At 39.6% G+C, this 19,104-nt stretch overlaps 1 protein-coding gene across 1 annotated transcript in view; it reads right to left on the bottom strand.

Annotated features, from left to right (window-relative positions):
* The window catches only part of grip2b (glutamate receptor interacting protein 2b), a 51,862-nt gene that overhangs the window by 19,103 nt on the left and 13,655 nt on the right, over positions 1 to 19,104 (bottom strand). Inside the window, exons 6-12 of the mRNA XM_044350258.1 lie at positions 17,446 to 17,591; positions 16,639 to 16,786; positions 15,607 to 15,776; positions 9,475 to 9,630; positions 8,644 to 8,796; positions 8,353 to 8,539; positions 1,137 to 1,282 (exon numbers count right to left, since the gene is read on the bottom strand). Coding sequence (XP_044206193.1) covers positions 1,137 to 1,282; positions 8,353 to 8,539; positions 8,644 to 8,796; positions 9,475 to 9,630; positions 15,607 to 15,776; positions 16,639 to 16,786; positions 17,446 to 17,591 — 1,106 coding nt within the window. The remainder of the gene's footprint in view (positions 1 to 1,136; positions 1,283 to 8,352; positions 8,540 to 8,643; positions 8,797 to 9,474; positions 9,631 to 15,606; positions 15,777 to 16,638; positions 16,787 to 17,445; positions 17,592 to 19,104) is intronic.

Here is a 19,104-nt window from a genome sequence, read left to right as displayed (position 1 = left end):
TATAGAACTATAGAAAAAATATTCTAGTTTGCAAATGCATCAAGCCCATATTTCATCATTTTAATCAGACTTTGACCCAGTTGATGTTGTCTTTGTCTGATTTTATAGAAGTTCATTTGTGTTAATCACTGTTTCAGTAAACAGTTTCAAAGTTCTCAGTAATCCTCTTTAGCAGTTCACCACACTGATTTTTGGAACGGTGTACGAGAAGAGATATTACCATCACTTATTGATGTAAAAATTGTGTAATTTAAAGGATGGAAGGATTGTTTTTGTTTAGATATTGTCTGCTGTGAAAGACTGTGAAACTGTTTTGTGTAAAAAAAAAAGCTTGTTATTCAAAAATGTATTGAAAGATATTTTGTTTATTACATAGTTGGGTGAAAAGTTGTTTTCTTTAAATCATGGTTATAAATCAGCTTCCAGAACAACAAAGCAAAAATCAGCTGGTTTTGTGATTGTAAAAAATGCAAGTAATATTAACTTAGCAACCTGCATCACCATACTGAAGTTAAGCATCAGCTACTACAGCTACTGCTACAAACTCAAAGTCAGCTAGTTGGGCTAATTGTAAGCTAGTTAACTCCATATGTAACTCTGCGATAAAGATCGTCTTTTTTGTCTGATATCTGTGGTGGATATCAGACAAAATTTCACCTTTCAAAAGCTTGGATTGATTAAACCTTTATCTGTGCCACTTTTCGTCTACGCTGAAATCAGAACTACTGTTAAGTGATTTGCTGCCTTGAACTCAAGAGAGTAGTATGTGGTTTTTACTTTTTCATTGGGTTAAATGCATGTCGATGGGGCCATGCCCTGCAGTGAAGAGCTGTAATTATTCTGTCCACCCCTGCCTGCACTGACACTGAGGCTCTCAGCAGCTGGGTCTGACCAGTTCATCCTGTCTGTGCCAATGAATCTATTTGTGCATTCTCCATAAAACTGCTAAATACTAGATAAAAAGGAATATATAGTGCATACAGTTACTACTCACCTTTATTATACTTAATTATATTAAGTCTCTAACACAATTCACAATGTCCCATAGATGACATATTAGTTATGATGAACTTACATCCGTACAAAATCATGCTTATGATATGCTTATGACAGAAGCAGGTAAAAACTTCACAAACCTGCTACATCGAATTCTATTTCCAGTGTGACCTTATTGGTCAGTGCCGCGTCTCGGAGAAGCTGATTGGCCTCCTCCAGTGTTCCGTCTTCTGTTGGGATTCCGTTGATTGACAGGAGGCGGTCTCCAACCTGCAGCAGGCCACACCTACAGCAAGAGTTACCACAGTGATGTCAGAGACACCTAGAAGCTGCTTGGCATCCTCTTCATCATGTTCTTCATGTATATATCATAAATCTATTTTAATTGTCTTATTATGTTCAGTGATGTTTTCTGTAATTTGTGTTCTGTTCTGTACGTACAATATCTATTGTACATCTGTCCATCCTTGCTATTCCTGAAGTTTCCTCCATTTTCTCCCCCTTTAAAGGGTTTTTTTGGGGGAGTTTTTCCTTATTCAAATTGGGATGTTGTATTGCTGTACTGACTGTAAAGCCCCCTGAGGCAAACTTGTGATTTATGATGTTGGACCACACAAATAAACCTGACTTGACTTAAATATACATACTTTTCTGGCTGGACTGCCATCGCTTTGCTTTTTTACTAGTTCTTAGGTACCTTTTGAGGGTTTTAATATGAAGATGATTTCCCTGAGGAGCTCTATTTTACTGCATTGATACATTTGTTTGGCCAGAGGGGTTCTATAACAAGCTAACATATTGTCTGACATATTACCACCATGGTGACCATGTTAGCAAACCTTTGTGCATCAAACAGAAACAGGGCAACATTAGCATTCGTTTGAAGTCATGACTGTGTCCACCTGATGAATATAAGTCCATTATTCACTCTCCCTTTTGCTCTAATTAGGTCTCCATCCACCCCTGAAAAAAAAATATCAGGTTCTTTAGGTATGAGATGTCCCTGTTTCTTCACCAGGTAATTCTGTCTGTCTCTTGTGGGCTTATCAGAGCTTTTTCGCTGACAACAGCTGCTTGCTGCTTGTCAGATAATGAAATGAGCCCTGAAACCAAAACAATTAGCTATAAGAAGTTAAAAAGATGATAGAGCTTCAGGGTGATAATTGTATCCGTGTGTAAATTAGTTTTGTAATAAGTTTTAACAAAACTGTCAGGTAGCAGGTGCCAGGTTTATCGAGGAACGCTCTGAGGTTCGGCTGTTGTTTCAGTCTGAATGACCCATATTTAAAGTAAAGTGAGACGGGGGTTTCCAAAGTCATCCAGACATAAGCTCCTACCATAAGCTTCGTTCTTGAGTGTGTACATGTACACTCGGTATCACTTTTTACACACTCTGCATTCTATCACCTGAAGTAAAACATGTTCATTTAGCTATTTTTTATGCTTATTTAGAAATGATTACCTCCTGGGGTCAAGGGGGAAGGAAAAACCATATAGGCATACAATACCCCCAACCTGTGATATGTTTTCCCTTTAATTCATTTTACATACAGAGATGACACCAGGGAGAGATTCACAGTCCCTGCTGTACTGTATATCACAACATTATTAGCCACTTTAGCTTTCAGTGCTGCTGTTAAACATCCCTGCTTCCAAAACATCCACCATTTAGAAATCCCCAAACCTGGCTCCTCACCACATAAATCAGGGGTGGAATGAAAGTGAAGCACATTAGCTCTGACTATTAAAGTCGTGGATCATGTAAAGATCACAGTATAAAGAGTAGGCTATGTATGTTAGCAAACTGAGATATTTGCCTGTGAATTCTGACTATTTTAAGCCCCTCATAGATAATGTGGACATATTTTTGCCTTTCAAGTTGATATACTGAGCACTCAAACCCACACTCTTTCATCTGCTTACTAACCTGTGAAACCAAGTGGAGTTTAGACACACATTTAAGAGTAACTTAATATCTTTTTAATTATTTCCTATTAACAATATGCTAGCTAACAGAGTGAAGTCCTCCAATAAACACAAAGAGTATCTTCCTTTGGTTCTTTAATAAGATTCTGAACTATAAAAGTGCAACAAAAACACAAATTGCTAAAAGAAATCAGAAACAAACCAACACACAATAACTTTTAGAGAGAGAGAAAATGTAGAGTCATGAGGCAAGCAATGCCAATTACTAGCTAACAGCAATGCTAGCTACCTCAAATTAAAACTAAATTTGCATCAACTATATTCTGCTTACAGTATCTAAATAAATACTCATATTTAGAGTAGAAATACTCATAAACTGTGTCCAAAACAACAAAAATACAAGAAAATTGCAAGTGAAGAAACAGTCACTCCATTCTCTTACACAAGCCTCATTTACACTGTGTTTAACTCCCTGCACTAGTACTACCACTGCTGCAGATTGACCAGGAGGGGGCAGTGTAGTACACAAAATTCTATCAAATATAAAACACTATTTTATATGCACTCAAACAGATAATAGAACCCACAGCAAGCCTGTAACCAGAAACAATATTACTAAAAGCAAGCTATTTCCATAACATTATGAATACTACAACAATAATGAATAAATCAAAATGTATTTGTTTTGGTTTACAAAGAACATGTCCAGATTCTTTATGGCTCTGGGTCATTACAGTGTTTCTCAGCATGTGTTCAAATAGTTTTTCCTGATAATGCAAATTCCTAATTCTGCTTTTACATTTACATGTGTTCATTTGGCAGACGTTTTGGTCCAAAACGACATTAGTCATTCGCTTATAGGAAACTACTATTTAAGTTTTGCTTGCTAATGGGCAAGTAGCACAGCAGTGGTGTTACTGTAGGTTTAGGTCCTTTTCACATCATCAGCAGCACTCACTTGGTGTCAGCATGAGCCATTGCTTTGTGTTTTGTTTGTTTTGGGCATTGTGTACCCTTGTGCCTTGCCACTGCACTCAAAGTTTATTTTATTTAAACTATTTAATCAGGTAGTCTCATTAAGACTGAGAGACCTGAGGACAAGAAACATAATCAGGCAACCACACAACTAGCATACAAAACCAACATTAATAAGGCCAAACAAACAACTAAGAATTAATAAAAAAAAACAATTACATGACATGAAATTTCCCATTAGTGATAAAGCATATTGCTCTGTGATGGGTTCAGCTGCTGAAGTAATAATAAGACTACGTGAAAGTACAGAATATCCATATCATCAAGTGCAGACATAAGGGTTTACTGCTCAATACATTTTACAGTTTAAAAAAGATTAATGAATTCTTTACAGGACACCTATTTACTTTTTAAATTTTTGAGTCAAATGTTGATCAATGTTGCAGTGAGCATAGTTAATACCATTGATCATGTGCAAAGAGCCTTACAGGTCAAGCCAGTGGACTCATCTGACCTTTGAATCAATTAAAAGCTAATGAAATGTTTGAAAAAGGCAGTTAGGTGATGGGTTTGACTTTTGTCATTTATCACAGAGATGAGTGAGATAGAAATTGGAGAGTGGGGGGAGGAGGTTAAAGCCCATAATTTATTTACCTGGTTATGGACCTACACAACAGCAAGGTCAATGTATTCAGTGCTATAATGAAAGCAATGACAATGTGATTCTAACAGCAGTCTGCCTTACAAAGACTGTAATTTTCTTTTGTATAGTTGTAAGGGTGAAAAGTCAGGACTGCGGTTTAGAATTTGTGCACTGAACTAAAATAAGAGTCATGTCACTAAATACTACTAAATGATTAGTAGTTATCTCCCTCCACACCAAGGAGACTACAGACAGGAGAAAATGAATATGTGATTCGTCTCACTTTAACTCGGCCTCACCCTCATGCAGTTATTGCCCTCTGGGTGCGAGACATTGAGGATTTTCTCTCTCAAGACACACGCACACACACACAGAGTTGATGTATCATCCATTAAGCCATGAGTGGATAACCTGTATTAATATACAGTCAGGCATCTTCATTATGGTCTTTGAGAATTAAATGGCCTGCCAACACTCTTGTCCCTGTCTCACTGCCCCCTCTATTTCTCATTTTTTTTGTTGCAGAATTACTCATTAATGTGTCTCTTCACTTCTTTCCTGAGTTTTCTTTTTTCCGTTCTCTCTCTTTGCTGTAAAAGTGGAACGAAATGATGGCACTTTAAAATGTTTCCTGGCAGTTATCGGTATCCACAGCAACTACCGGTTGTTTAAAATGTGAATCATCTGAAGTATCTCAATGCAATGGTAACAGTAACACACTATGTCACTTTTAATTTTGGAGCATGAAAATTGAAGTTGGGCCAAATGATATCAGCAACAACCACAGTACACTGTTGCTTAAAATGTTTATATTTTGCATGTTCTACTGAGATGTCATAGACTAACCGGATGACCCGGATTTATTTTATAATGTAATAAGTGTAGTTGTCATCAACTCAAGTAGCTAGTTCACCTGGTTCACTGTCCTCTGCAGCACACACACACAAGGAGCCCTCGCTGAAACACAAGAGAGCAGTTGGAGAAGAGAGGATATAGCACACCCATAAATGACAGCAAAATGCAGCAGAGACTGTTTATTTATGTTATTTACCTAATTTGTGTGCACTCATTTCATTTCAGCTCAGCGTGAGAGTCTCTACTGTGTTTTGCTGTCATTTATGGCCAGCCTACTTTGTCTCCTCTCCTCTGCTCTGAAGAGCACCGGGAGGCAGGGTTCAGCCCTCCGTGTGTGTGCTGCACACGCAGAGCAGCGCAGGAGAGACAGTTACTGTATGTGCAATAAAAGCTTTGCTGGTAAAAAGCCAGTAAGAGTAAGCTTTTAAAAAACAAGCCACTTCTCACACAAGCATATGAAGAGCGAGTCTGTTGCATCAGCCCTGCTGATTTGAATGCATGGCGGGAAAGTCGCCGCAGCCACTCGGTTCGTAATAATCATACTTTGATGATACTGCAAATTCAAGGGCTTTCATCAGTGGGTCATGGGCTCAATCACCACTGTGTTACCTCTTTTGGCGATAGATTGTGACTTAACAGACATTAATTTAAATGAAAATCTTCGAAGATCTTTGAGATTGCCACTTTAATTAAATTTAAAGTCCCCTTCCACTCAAAAATCTGTTTTTCTTCCTGTTCCTTCAGTTGGATGTTTGAGCAGAGTTTGACACTAAGGGCTGTTTTCACATTCACCTGCTGAAAGTGGAAAGTGTCCGTGCTCAAGGCATGTACCTACAGACATGATTTGTGACATCACAACTAGTTTGGAGCTAACCGCAGTCCAGGTTGCAACTTAGATAAGTGTGATGTGAAAACTTTGAAGCCTCCAGAGTACATACATTAAGAACGGACTTTTCAGTAAAGTAGGAGCAATCTTGTGTCCAGCAGTAGGAGAATGATTTTACAAATATTTAACAAGATAACTGAATGTTTTGTGGGAACATCGTATCAGACATAAATGATTATATATAATTTATACATCTTTAAATATCTTAAACCATATCTGGAGGGGATCTGTGTTTTTGAGTAGTGCTGCAATATACATAATTATACTAAACATTTATTGAAACAAAGAGAGAAAAACTTCCAGAAGCACTAATGCAGGATAATTACAAGTTAGAACCTCAAAGGAGGACATTCTCACTGGTCACTGCTGCACAAAACTTATGGTTTTAACAACTGTTAGTCATGGTTAAATGTATTTCAGGGTGATGTGAAAGGGGTTTATTTGGATTCACCCTGTCAAACAGGCAGGAAGGTACTTATCGATTCCTCCAGCGTGGGCGAGGGAAGGCTAGGTAATTAGTGTTGTTAGTGTGGGCGCCAGTGGAGACGGAAGTGTGGCCTCGGGGTGCGGAAACACACCCAGCACTTAGAGAAGCTGTTAATACGACGGCAACATCAATCAGTACACACATACACACACACAAATGCAGACACAATTTAGGATTCATAATAGGGATGTGCAGAGAGCCCAGTATTTGTATCTGTATCTGTATTAGTTTAGGCAGCAAAATTATTTGTATTTGTATTCAAATAAAAAGTAGAAATAGGTGTAACAATCCTGTTTTTGTTTTTATTACAGCAATAAACACATATAATCATAAACATCATTGAAAAGAAAATCATTTTAAAACTAACATTCAGTTCCTAACCCACACTCAAACCAATAAACTAAACTCTAAACTAATAAATGCCTATGTGAACATTGCATAGGCTAACATTTAACATTACTGCACACACACACTAATATCTGTATGAAATGAATATTCATAAAAACCCACTATTTGTGCTTTGCCAAATACCGTGTTCAGATTCAGCTCACCCTTAATTCCTACAGAGAGACTTAAATTAAGTTGTGAATATATATCCATGAATTAAAGTGCAGCTAAGGACACAAACACACACTTGCATGCTGACATTTGGAAAAACCCAACCTACACTCATGTACATGCTTAAATATGTTCATACACCCAGCAAAGCAGAGCTGTTAACACTCCACCAACATCAGTCTTACACACACGCACATTAAACATTCAAACACACACAGGGAAGCTAAGTCAAGCTGCTAATGCACACACACACACACACACACACACACACACACACACACACACACACACACACACACACACACACACACACACAGAGCCATTTGTATAGCTGTACTACAAAAGCATGCTAAATCACAGAAATGCAAAAAGACTGTAACTCTTTCAAATAACACACACACTTCTCTACACTTGTGAGGACATTAATTGGCTACTTCATAGATAATAACTAAGTACTAAGTGATTATAACTAAGTAGAACAATCTGTGATATTTGTAATATTAGTAAACTCAACTCAAGATGTATTTTCAGGCTTTCAGTGTTAGTCTTTCCATTTCATAAGTCTTTATACTTTCACTCTGTAGAATATGTCTGGCTTATTACTAACTTTGCAGCATAAACGTCAACATGCAAAATATAAGATAAGCCTGATGAAATAAAATATGATGCTTAATACTTAAACTACCCAATAGTATTATAAAAAACATAAAAAAAAAACATTGAAGACTGTATAAGATGGTGTGTCATGAATATTTTAAACTTTCAATCATAAACATTCTCTATTATAAGAACTTTCACTTTTCATATATAGGTATTTTATTGCCTATACTTTTTGACTATTTTGTGAGGCAGTGCCAGAGTAAAACACTAAATAAAAACACAAGCCTTGTATACTCATATGTATCTTAATCATTTGATACATGTTAAACTATAAACTGCACTTTTGATGATGAGCACTTTATTCACGTTACCATCTGCAAACATGTCTCTGTGTGTGTGTGAGTGCATGTAGATGCATATGCTCACCTCTCTGCGGAGCTGTCGGGCTCTATGAATCGGATGAGCGGGGGTGCGGATAGTGTTTCGGTGGCAAATATTCCTCCTTGCAGCTGCACACCGAAGCCATTAAGCGGGTCACCTGTTAGGACGACCTCACTGGTCTCTACATGAACCACCTGACCACCAGGACCCACCGAACTGGATGCAAGGGACACTGAACACACACATACAGATACACGCAGAGATTGATTTTTAATCATTAATTTCCCTTTAGGACAATTATATCATTGCGCAGACAGACAGGCATACGGAGCTTACAGGAACTTTTGTGTTCTTTCTTTCTCTGTCGTCGTTTGAGCAGCGAGTTCCTTGGACTCATGGGAACTGTAGGCCTGGGCAAGGTGCTGGAGCTCTGGCTGCTCGGGCCTGACGTGGTTGTAGACCCGGGAGAGAAACTGGCTGACACCAGGGCTGCATAGTGGAGAGAAAAATAAAAAATAAAAGATGCAATATTACTGCCATTCTTGGGAAGAAAGGGAGGGAATTAAATATTCAAGTAAAACAGATTTAGAGACGAAGGAAAGAAAGAGACATAAATCTGTGAGTGGATGATGAAAAGAATGAGTAAAGAGGGGGAAGTATAAAAAAAAGTCAGAAATCAAGACATGAAGAGCATAAGATGAAAACAAAGAAAGACAGAAAAAATGTCAGCGAAGCCATACAACATGTATTTCTTCATGGCCCATTATCTCAACATCATTATCTAATCTCTAAACCATTTAGCATGATTTGTTAAGTGGTTTTGGAAGAAATTTGCCTCTAAACCAGACATTAACAAACATAGAAGGATGGTTTGTCACCTCGTCCGTCTGTATGTTGGCACACCGAGTTTAATGGTGTTACAAAAATCCATTCAAAGATGATTTGACTTTTGATGAAAAAAGTCACACTCAATTTGAAACAGCCTGCTTTGACACATAACTGAACCTTCAGCAAAGTTTTGTTTCAGACTGAATAAAAATAAGGAATTAATAGCAGTGATTAAAATCAAATGACAAGAGGAAGTAATGAATGAATGAATGAGGACATCGTAGGACATCACAGACAGACAGCTTTGTGTTCTCACAGTGTCTGTGTTTGAAATCTTACACTTGCAGTAGTCGAGGCTGTTGATGGTGTTGTTGTTGGAGGCGGTCCACGACTTGTTGAGGGTGGAGCTTGTGTTGCAGAGGGTGGAGTTGGGAGGGTGACAATAGTTCACACAAGGGTCCCAGGAGTGGGGGTGGTCCGATTTCTGAACCTTCACTGGAACACACACATACAAACATACGATTTTGTTACTTGTGAGGACACTGCATCAACGTCCTTCCCTCCATGTTTACCTTAATACTTAACATGTCTAACAACCATAACCTTCAAGGTTTTTTTTTCTAAATAGCTAAAGTTATTGTCTTAATCCTTGAGCTCTACCATGCTGAATGTATTTCCCCCCTCATAAAACATTTGCAGAGTTGATTTTAAAAATATTTTTAATCCTGCATTGTTTAGTCCCATTTAGCATGCAGTATTCTTCTTCCTTGCCTTTGATGGCGCATTGCTTTGTGTGGTAAAAACTGACTCCATGACTGCCTTTTGATGTCTAAAGTTAGACGGCTCACTCTGTTGTCATGTGTTAAAGTAGTGTCAGTTTTTACCTTCCCTTACTCTTAAGTTCTGTCCTGATTGATAAGCGTTGGTCTAGTCAGTGTGTAACTTTGCGGCAGCTGTCAGTTGGTTTTGGTTGTGAGCCTCATTGAAGATTGACAGTAGTGGCAGACCAGTCCAGATTGATGGTACTTGGTTATAACATCAGTAAAAATCTGACAGACGTCTACAGTATTAAATTACACACCATTGTGCGTATGATATGTTACCACGGCTGATGATAATAATTGGTGTACAAAGAAAGGCAGTGATCACACTGGATTTAAGGGACCTTTTGCTAATTAATTCCAATGCGTTAAGAGCGTTATGTCTATGATGTCTCCTGTTTTATCCACTTGGAACACCTCATATCTACAGTATGATGGAGCTCAATCCTGTAAGACATTTGTTCATACATCTCTTTGGTCTTAAATGCCTTAAAGTGTGCTGTAAGATAGTGATAATGCTTTGGTGTGGTAGAACTTCCTCTTTATTAGGATACCTTGGGAGTGTTTTAAGGCCATTTATAGCACAGGCAAAAAGAAAAGCTGTATTCAAACTGTTGTACTGTTGTAGTTTAACCCACAATTAGGTCCATTTCACCACTGAGTTCACTGTTAATGTGGCATGAAGCTCAATTGCTTACCTGCAGTTTAGTATAACTTTAGTGTGGTTAAAACCATTGACCAGAACTACAATATTCTACATAGATATAACAGACACCTGCCAGCCAATCAGATGCAAGTATTTTTAAGACATACCAATTATATAGAAGTATGTAATTCATTAGTATATCATATGGAATTATCTCATTGAAAGGTTGGTGGACTGTACCACCTGTTCAAAAATCACAATCCTTCAGAATTTGGGGGAAACCTCTTCTGGGGAAACTCCCACTGAGAGCATCAGCATACAATCAAGGCTAAAGTGTGACAAGCTACACAGCTTCATGTGTAATTCCTCACTACACACACTCATCTCAACTCTCAATATGATCCTAAGCTGCCCCGTGCTGCCACATCCATCCGCAGAGCTTTTGTTTCCTCAACACGCAAGTCGTCTTATCTAAACTCTTCAGTTAGCGGGAGGTCTGAGGAGCAGCAAGTGTATGGGTGGCCCCAGGGTGAGGTCTGAGAGATGTGGAAACATTTTCTAAGCTTCCCCGAGTAAAAATAAAGTCGTTACGTTCAGCGCGCCACACTGGAGAGACAAATCTGCTGACAGGAAATGGCTGCAGTCACAGAGAGGAGAGGAGGAGAGGAGGAGGAGAGCGTACAGGATGGATTCACACAAAGAACACACCTCACATACACACCTTAAGAGAAGACAAATAAATACACGTGAAGCATGTGTACACACATGTCAGGACTCACCAACATTAACCTGTGCACACCCTGAAACACAATCACTGTCACACACACACACACACAACTGCAAAACTTTTAAACAGAGTGCCTATTAATAAAGCAGAGACAGGCTGGCCGCAAGGTCTGCTGCAAGGCCATCAGTATCCTAATGAGCTGTGTTCACTTTCGCACACACACACACACACACACACACACACACACACACACACACACACACACACACACACAAAAGAGGTCTCGCACAATCGTGATTAACAGAAGGAAAGAATGAATTTTGCTCTGCAGAGACAAATGAAGGAGATATGAGATGAGATGGCAACCTTTCAAGTGTGCGTGTGGATGTATAGCTTTTGGTTCTTTCTTACCAGGAACTTTATTGTTTTTTGTCGCTTCTACATAAAATAAAACAGAATGACATAGAAGAGAGGGACAAGATGAAATGAGATGAGAACAGCATGAGGGAGGAGATGTACGGAGTTGAAAAGAGAGACGAATGAGATGGAGAGAGGAAGAAAAATGAAAGGAGTAGAGGACAGGACTAGGAGATTAAGACAAGAGGAGGAGAGGAGAGGGAGGTGGCAGGCTGTAAGCAGCTTCTGACAGCAGTATGAGAGATGTAATGACTTTAATTAAATACCATCCACACTTTACACTCCCTGTCACTCAGTTCACATTCATCTGCCACTTCTCTTTTCACCTTCCTGCCCTTTTACATCCTGAGTCTAAACACACAATTTTAGAAAAAAAAATGGAACTGATTTGTACTCTCAGTCCATCAGCCTCTTTTTAAATATTGACTCTCTCATCCTCCGTGGATGTGTGATGCGTGTGATTGAGAAAAAGAGAGAATTCGCTGGAATAATTCAAGTAAATATAAGACTGAAAATAAACCAATGCTGGTAGCTTCATCACAGGTTCTACGTGTGTGTGTATACATGCTGCGTACAAGAATGTGTTTCCATATGTCACCGTATGTGTGTGATGAGTGTGTACACTTGTCATATTTAAACTCCTCAGCTGTGAGCATTAACCTGGGATAATAAAGCAGCCGTTGGAATCAACGTTTCCCCTGTAAATCCACTGGCACTAATTCTTCTGCAGATTTAAAGCCGTCGCTTGGCTAAGGGTGAAGAAACACTCCTTTCTTCTAATTAGGCACAGAGTTGCTGTCGCAGCCAAAATATTCCTCAATCTGCGTTCTATAATACAGGACAGCGGGTAAAAAGACACTGCGATGAGTGGGTTTTTTTCTTTGATCTCCTAAATGTGCGTGGGGCGACTCAATTGGGACTAAATCCTAATAAAATCTTTGTTGTGTTTTTTGTGTGACATGTATCCAAAATCAGTGCTGAGGAGTGATGACAACATAGAGCTCAAGAGTTGCTTATATTGCTTTATAATCTATACACGGTCTTGGCCATTTGTTCTCCATTATAGCGTTTAGTCAGGCTAAGGACTGCAAAGATAGATCCATCTAAAGGTAAGAATGTTCGCTGTCTCTCACTTCAATACACTGAACTCTGGCTAACTCGCAATCAATAGTAAACCCTCTTTTTCAACTGGCTCAACAGACGTTAGCTAAAGACAATATGTTTTAGTATTCTGTACGTTCAGTGCAACAGATAACTGGTGTTTCTCTGTGTCACTTCAGACATCAACAGGTTAGACTACATCTATACTAAGCAGATTCAATTTAAAGCAACAGGCATCCATGTTTAGGTCGATGTCCTCTGTGCACACTAAATCCTTCCTCCTCCTTCAGCAACACAAGTGTGTATTACACCTATCATCCAGTTTAGACAAGGGTCCAAATTATCTCATTATATTACATTATATACACACAATTCACTGAAGGGTTGTACACCCTGGACATTTTTTAGAAGCTCAGATTTCAGGTGTGTAAAATGTCAGCATACTGTGGATACAATCCTGCAACAGACGGTAAAAGTGGATCTCAGCTCTCAGGAAATGTTGATATTTTTAAATGTAAACTGAGAAACTACCTCTTTAGCTTGGCTTTATGGACATAATTTATTTTATTTTAATCACATATTTTATTGTATTCATTTTTTCTGTATTCAGATTGTTTTGCTGCTTGCTTTACTGTTTACATTTATTCTGTCTTATTATCTTCTTGTCAGTCGGGCAAATTGATTTGCAAAAATCTGTATGAAAGGTGGTTTACCAATAAATTTTGATTGATTGAGTAAAATACCAGATTTTTAAATTTAGCTTGCTGACAAGTTGTCTGATGCTTTCTGAACTGTCCTGCTGAGGCGAAACAGTTTGAAAAGGGCTTCCAGCATTATGACGCAGCTGAATCAGGTGCCTGTCAGAACAAAGACAGCAAACCTGAGAGGAGAAAAGGACTGGAGCACACTGATTGATTTCCAGCCTTTCTGTTTGCACAGTTAAAGACTGAAAATCAATCAGTGTGCTCTGGTTCTTTTTTTCCTCTGGAGAAAGTCCACTTATATGAACCAAAAGTGAGAAAATAGAGAATTGATCAGAAAATATGCAAGATGGAGGCAGTGTCTAACTGTGGCATGATTGCAGGACTGATTCAGGAGGGGTCACAATATCTGCCACAACATCCAGTAGCCCAGCACAGTAATGTTTAAGAAGATATACTGTATTTACATGGTAGTATACAATATTATCAATCACATCTTGGCTGAAATTCATATATTGACATTGTACATACTGTAGCAGCTGAGTTCCCTTACTTGTTGTTAAGTTTATACAGAAGCTGTATGCTGGAGTAATACTACTTCTGTCCCAAACAATCATGTTTTTCACCTCACGTCAGGTTATCAGTAGAACGATCTCAATAAAAACAACATTCAGGTGTCTCTCACACACTTATCAGATGCACAATTTTAGCCTCCGGTGGCTAAAAAGACTAAAACAGATTTTTCCTAAGATAGACCCATGGAGATGTAGCAACAGTGAGATAACAGTTCAACAAGCTCAATCATTCACTATATTGTAGTCTGTGTATGACTTTGGCAGACTAGTAGGGATCTGGTTAACTAGTTGTGGATAGAAATACAATTTTTGGAAAACAGAATTAAGGATTGTGGTGGCTATAGATCCCTACTGTGAAGAAACATGTTTTGGACACACACATAAATGCAGAGCCTGTATAGCTGTCTGTGAAAATCAGACTGACAGCTGAAAGAAACAAACACAACTGACTCCAAAATCACTTTAGTGGCAGAAAAACGTCAAATAAATTCACTTCAGAGCTGTATCATCGTATATCTAACACAACACGATCAAACAGTGTTAACAGCTGTCACGGAGGACAACACAAGGTGCAAAAGGAAAACAACATGTGAATTTGGCCACATAACCAAGCAAACACCATCTGGATGACAACAGTGTGTACATTATAAAATAGCAAGATAAAAAAAATGTGGTCATGAGTGATTGAAGGATAATTAATGTGCATTTTCTTCATGTATGCCATGATATGTGATGTTGTGTTCATGTTTTACTTTGGCAAGTCTTTGTGTACTAGATTTTGCTCATGCTACCTAACCCTGACCCTAACCCTAATCCTGACCCTGATCCTAACCCTAACCCTAACCCTAACCCTAACCCTAACCCTAATCCTGACCCTAACCCTAACCCTGACCCTAACCCTAACCCTGATCCTGACCCGGGCCTAACCCTCACCCTAACCCTGACCCTGACCCTAACCCTGGCCCTAAGCCTGGCCCTAACCCTAATCCTGACCCTAACCCTGGCCCTAACCCTAACCCTGACCCTGACCCTAACCCTAACCCTGGTCCTGACCCTAACGCTGGCCATAACCCTAACCCTGATCCTGACCCTAACCCTGGCCCTAAGCCTAACCCTAACCCTAACCCTGATCCTGACCCTGGCCCTAACCCTAACCCTAACCTTAACCCTAACCCTAACCCCAATCCTAACCCTAACCCTAACCCTAACCCTAACCCTGGCCCTAACCCTAATCCTGACCCTAACCCTGGCCCTAAGCCTAACCCTAACCCTAACCCTGATCCTGACCCTGGCCCTAACCCTAACCCTAACCTTAACCCTAACCCTAACCCTAATCCTAACCCTAACCCTAACCCTAACCCTAACCCTGGCCCTAACCCTAACTCTGGCCCTAACCCTCTGTAATGTCAAATGAAGTGAGATGCTTTCAGGTTCTTCCCTGATATATATATCTAAAAAGAACACACACACATATATATCCCACCAGTGTCGTGTTGTTTCCCAGTTAGCCTTGTTTGGTGGGAGGGGAGTATTTCCAATTTGACCAGTTCTGTTGTGCTCGCTAATAGCTGTGTTGCCTCCAGGACTGTACAGTGTTCTGTCGATGTTCCGTCTATGGACAGTAGGTGATCCCCAGCATGCAACGCTCCACATCTGGTACAACAGAGAGAAAAAAGAAGGCATCTCATCACAACTGTTTCAGAAATGCTTGGTTTTGTGTTGCTTGAAAAGCGGTATGTAGGCTACACAAGTTAGCACACATCAGCGGGCTGCAGAACCTGTCAGCATGCGTCTCTGCTATTTATACTACGGTTCAGATTTTTAAATGAATTTTGCAACCATGTGGGAATGCATAGTGACAGAATGTAGACCTCCACAGTCAACCTGTTCAGTTGACTGAGGTTATTTCCGAGCTTGTTTCAGCTCTGACACAAAGTTCAAGTGCTTCATGTATATTTTAGAGCCAGACTGCGGCTCGGGGCAATATCCTGTCTCCTGCTGTCTGTGTTAGTTATAGGGCCGGACATAGCCTGTGTGTGTGTATGTGTGTGTGTTAAAGAGACAGAGAGAAGATACACTATGCTTAAAAAATACGCAACCACTGCATATCTATAACCCCGATGCATAGATTTGGCCTCAGAAGTGGGAGGGGACAATATGAATTAGGAGATTTTTTTTCTTGAAAAATATGTCTAGGAGTTTGATATTATTTTTCAGCCCCATGTCTGCAGGTCTTCCTCTCAGGATGTGGTCCCATCAAGCTCCAGGTTTAGGGCAGCCTTTATGTAACCTGAAAGGTGAAACCCAGGACAAAAAAACTGTCCATGAAGCACTAACTGCTGCTTTAAACCTTCCAGCTATGACTGTATGGTAATAATTGAAGGTTACTTTCATCCGTAATTTGTCAGGTGTACAATAACAGGGCTCTGTTTTTAGAGAGGGCATCAAAGTCAAACTCCAACTGTGCATACTGTATAAGCAAACACATATTGTTTGTGTGTGTGAGTGTGTGTACCTGTCCACCACGCTGCCAGGTTTAACCCGGTCGATGACAATGACCTGCTTGTTTCGATGACTGGCTGATGTCAGCGTGATACCCAGCGTCGCTCCTGGTGTCTTGGCAATTTCTACCAATAATGGACCGGACGCGTTCGTCACTGTGTCTGATTAGGAAAAATCATTTTTGCTGTGATTTGGCTGTTTACTGTAAGATGATATGCCATGAAATGCCAACAGAGAAAAAGCAGAGTACCTTTCAATTTCTGTATCACCAACATACAAAAGTATCTGAGTTTGAGGCAAAAAATGCCCTTGAAAGTATAAACCACCATATGTGATGACTAGGGATTTCTTTGCAAAGCATTCTGGGTGAGTGAAATTGAGCAGTTTTACCTAGAAAAAAAAGGCAGAACTCAGCCTAAGGCAGAAGAAAATGCCAACACATCAAATAAAAACACAACAGGCCAATTTTTAATTCCAGTGATATTTTAGGAATAGGAAAGGAGAAACTTTTGCCCTAAGCTTTCATTCATGTCTGAGAGTGTGTCTGTGTATGTGTGTCTGACCTATGATACTTTCAGGGACACATTTCAGACTAAAAACCAGTTAATTGGGGACGGCTTGTCCAACTGGGGACAAAAGCTGTGTCCCCCATTGGGAAAAGGGTCAGTGAAGGTTAGGGTTAGATTAAGTTTAGGGTAAGGATTAGGCAAGGGTTATGGTTATGGTTAGGATGAGGGTAAGTCTCCAAGAAATGAATGTAAGTCTATGTAATGCCCCCAAAATGACCTCAGTAAACATGCGTGTTTGTGTGGTCTCTCACCCATAATAGTGACATCGTACTCTATCTGGAACAGGGCTTCTTGGCCGCACTGAGCCAACACGCTGAGGGCATCGCTGTGGTTGGCATTGTGCAGTGGCACGCCGTCCACGCTGAGAAGACGATCACCAGGACGCAGTGTGCCCTCTCTGGAAACACACACACAAAGACAAGGGGTTAGATTCTCTTCCACACATCAAGAGATGAGACAATCATGTTTTGCCAGAGTCTAAGGATTGAAATCGCCATCCATGGTTTCCAGATGTTTCTCTCTTGCCTCCTTTCTTTCTTTTGTTTGTTTCTTCTAACTATAAAGCAAGGACTATCTGTCTGTCTGTATGTGTGTCCTTCGCACATCTCTAGAACTGTTCACCCGATCTACTACACACTTGGGGGCTGTATTGCTGGGGACTCAAGGACATGTAGTATTGAATTTGGTGCAATTTGGACACACGACACGTTCAATATTATAAACTTTGAATAAACTAGTGAACAGCACTCTGTGCAGCAGCGTGACGGGGCTTCAGGGCTCCTTGGACTGTGTTAACAAGCACAAGTGGATAGGAACAGCACCACTCTGCCATAATTGCAACTCAAATTGTGTAAGTTTGCCACACTAACTTATAACACTAATAACGTTACCGCCAGCAAAATACCTCTGCTAATTAAATCCATGCTCTAGTTTATAACCGCAGTGGTTATGTCAAAGCAAGCGACTAATATGCCCGATGAACCAGAGTGTGTTTCATCAGTGTTTCTGACCACGAGTAGCCACAACTCGGGTGTGTTTTTCAGGGGGGATTTAGTCATTTTGGGGCCCCAGGTAAACGTCATCTTGCTTTACTTTTCACCCTTTCTCTAACTGGAAATGTTGGTATTGTGACAGTGGTAGAAGAAATACCCCAATATGATCAATCCACTTTATTTTAAGATGCACATTTTTTCAAAAGCTCTCTCTCTATTTTTAAATGCAGCCCTTATTATACTTGAAATGAGAAAAGATTCACTATTACAGCACTTAACACTTATGTACAATTGAATGTTAGCTTCTTTCATGTTGTTGGTATATATACTCATTCATACCATTAACAATATTCATTTTTCAATGCGTTGAAGCAGCAATACCAGAGGCCAAGCATTCGGCCCATTCTGAACAGGCACATTTTGCACGGGCACTGCACTAGTTTCTACCAGTTCTACTTTTTGATTTTCTCTTAAAGGTCAACTTGTTCTCTTCTTTCAGATGCCATTTTTCATTACTTCTTCCTTCCTTCTGTCACTAAAGTTCATATATGCTTTATCTGCATGAATAGGTAATAGTATATGACACAACTTGTACTGTATATGGAAATAAAAATGACAAACAAGTGTCATGCCATCAAAAAATTAAAAAATCATGACAACCTAAACTTTTTTTTAACCATTTCCTCTCTTTTAGTCTCCACCTCCTCTAACATCGTATTGATACCTGCCTCTTTCTCTTTCTCCTTTTCTTCATCTTCCTCCTATCTCACTCTTCTTTATTCAGTCCAATACCAACCATCCTTTTGCTTTTAACATTGATCTTATTTTTTCATCTTATTCATTTCCTCACTTTCCTACTTGTTCCAAGCTTCGTTCCTTTCCTACCTCTTGTCTTCACCACACTCTCTTTTTCTTATC

The sequence above is a fragment of the Thunnus albacares genome, chromosome 4 (assembly GCF_914725855.1).
Source record: "Thunnus albacares chromosome 4, fThuAlb1.1, whole genome shotgun sequence".
Classification (NCBI taxonomy): domain Eukaryota; kingdom Metazoa; phylum Chordata; class Actinopteri; order Scombriformes; family Scombridae; genus Thunnus; species Thunnus albacares.
Note: the sequence above shows the minus strand (reverse complement) of the source record. Positions and strands in the feature narration are given on the sequence as shown.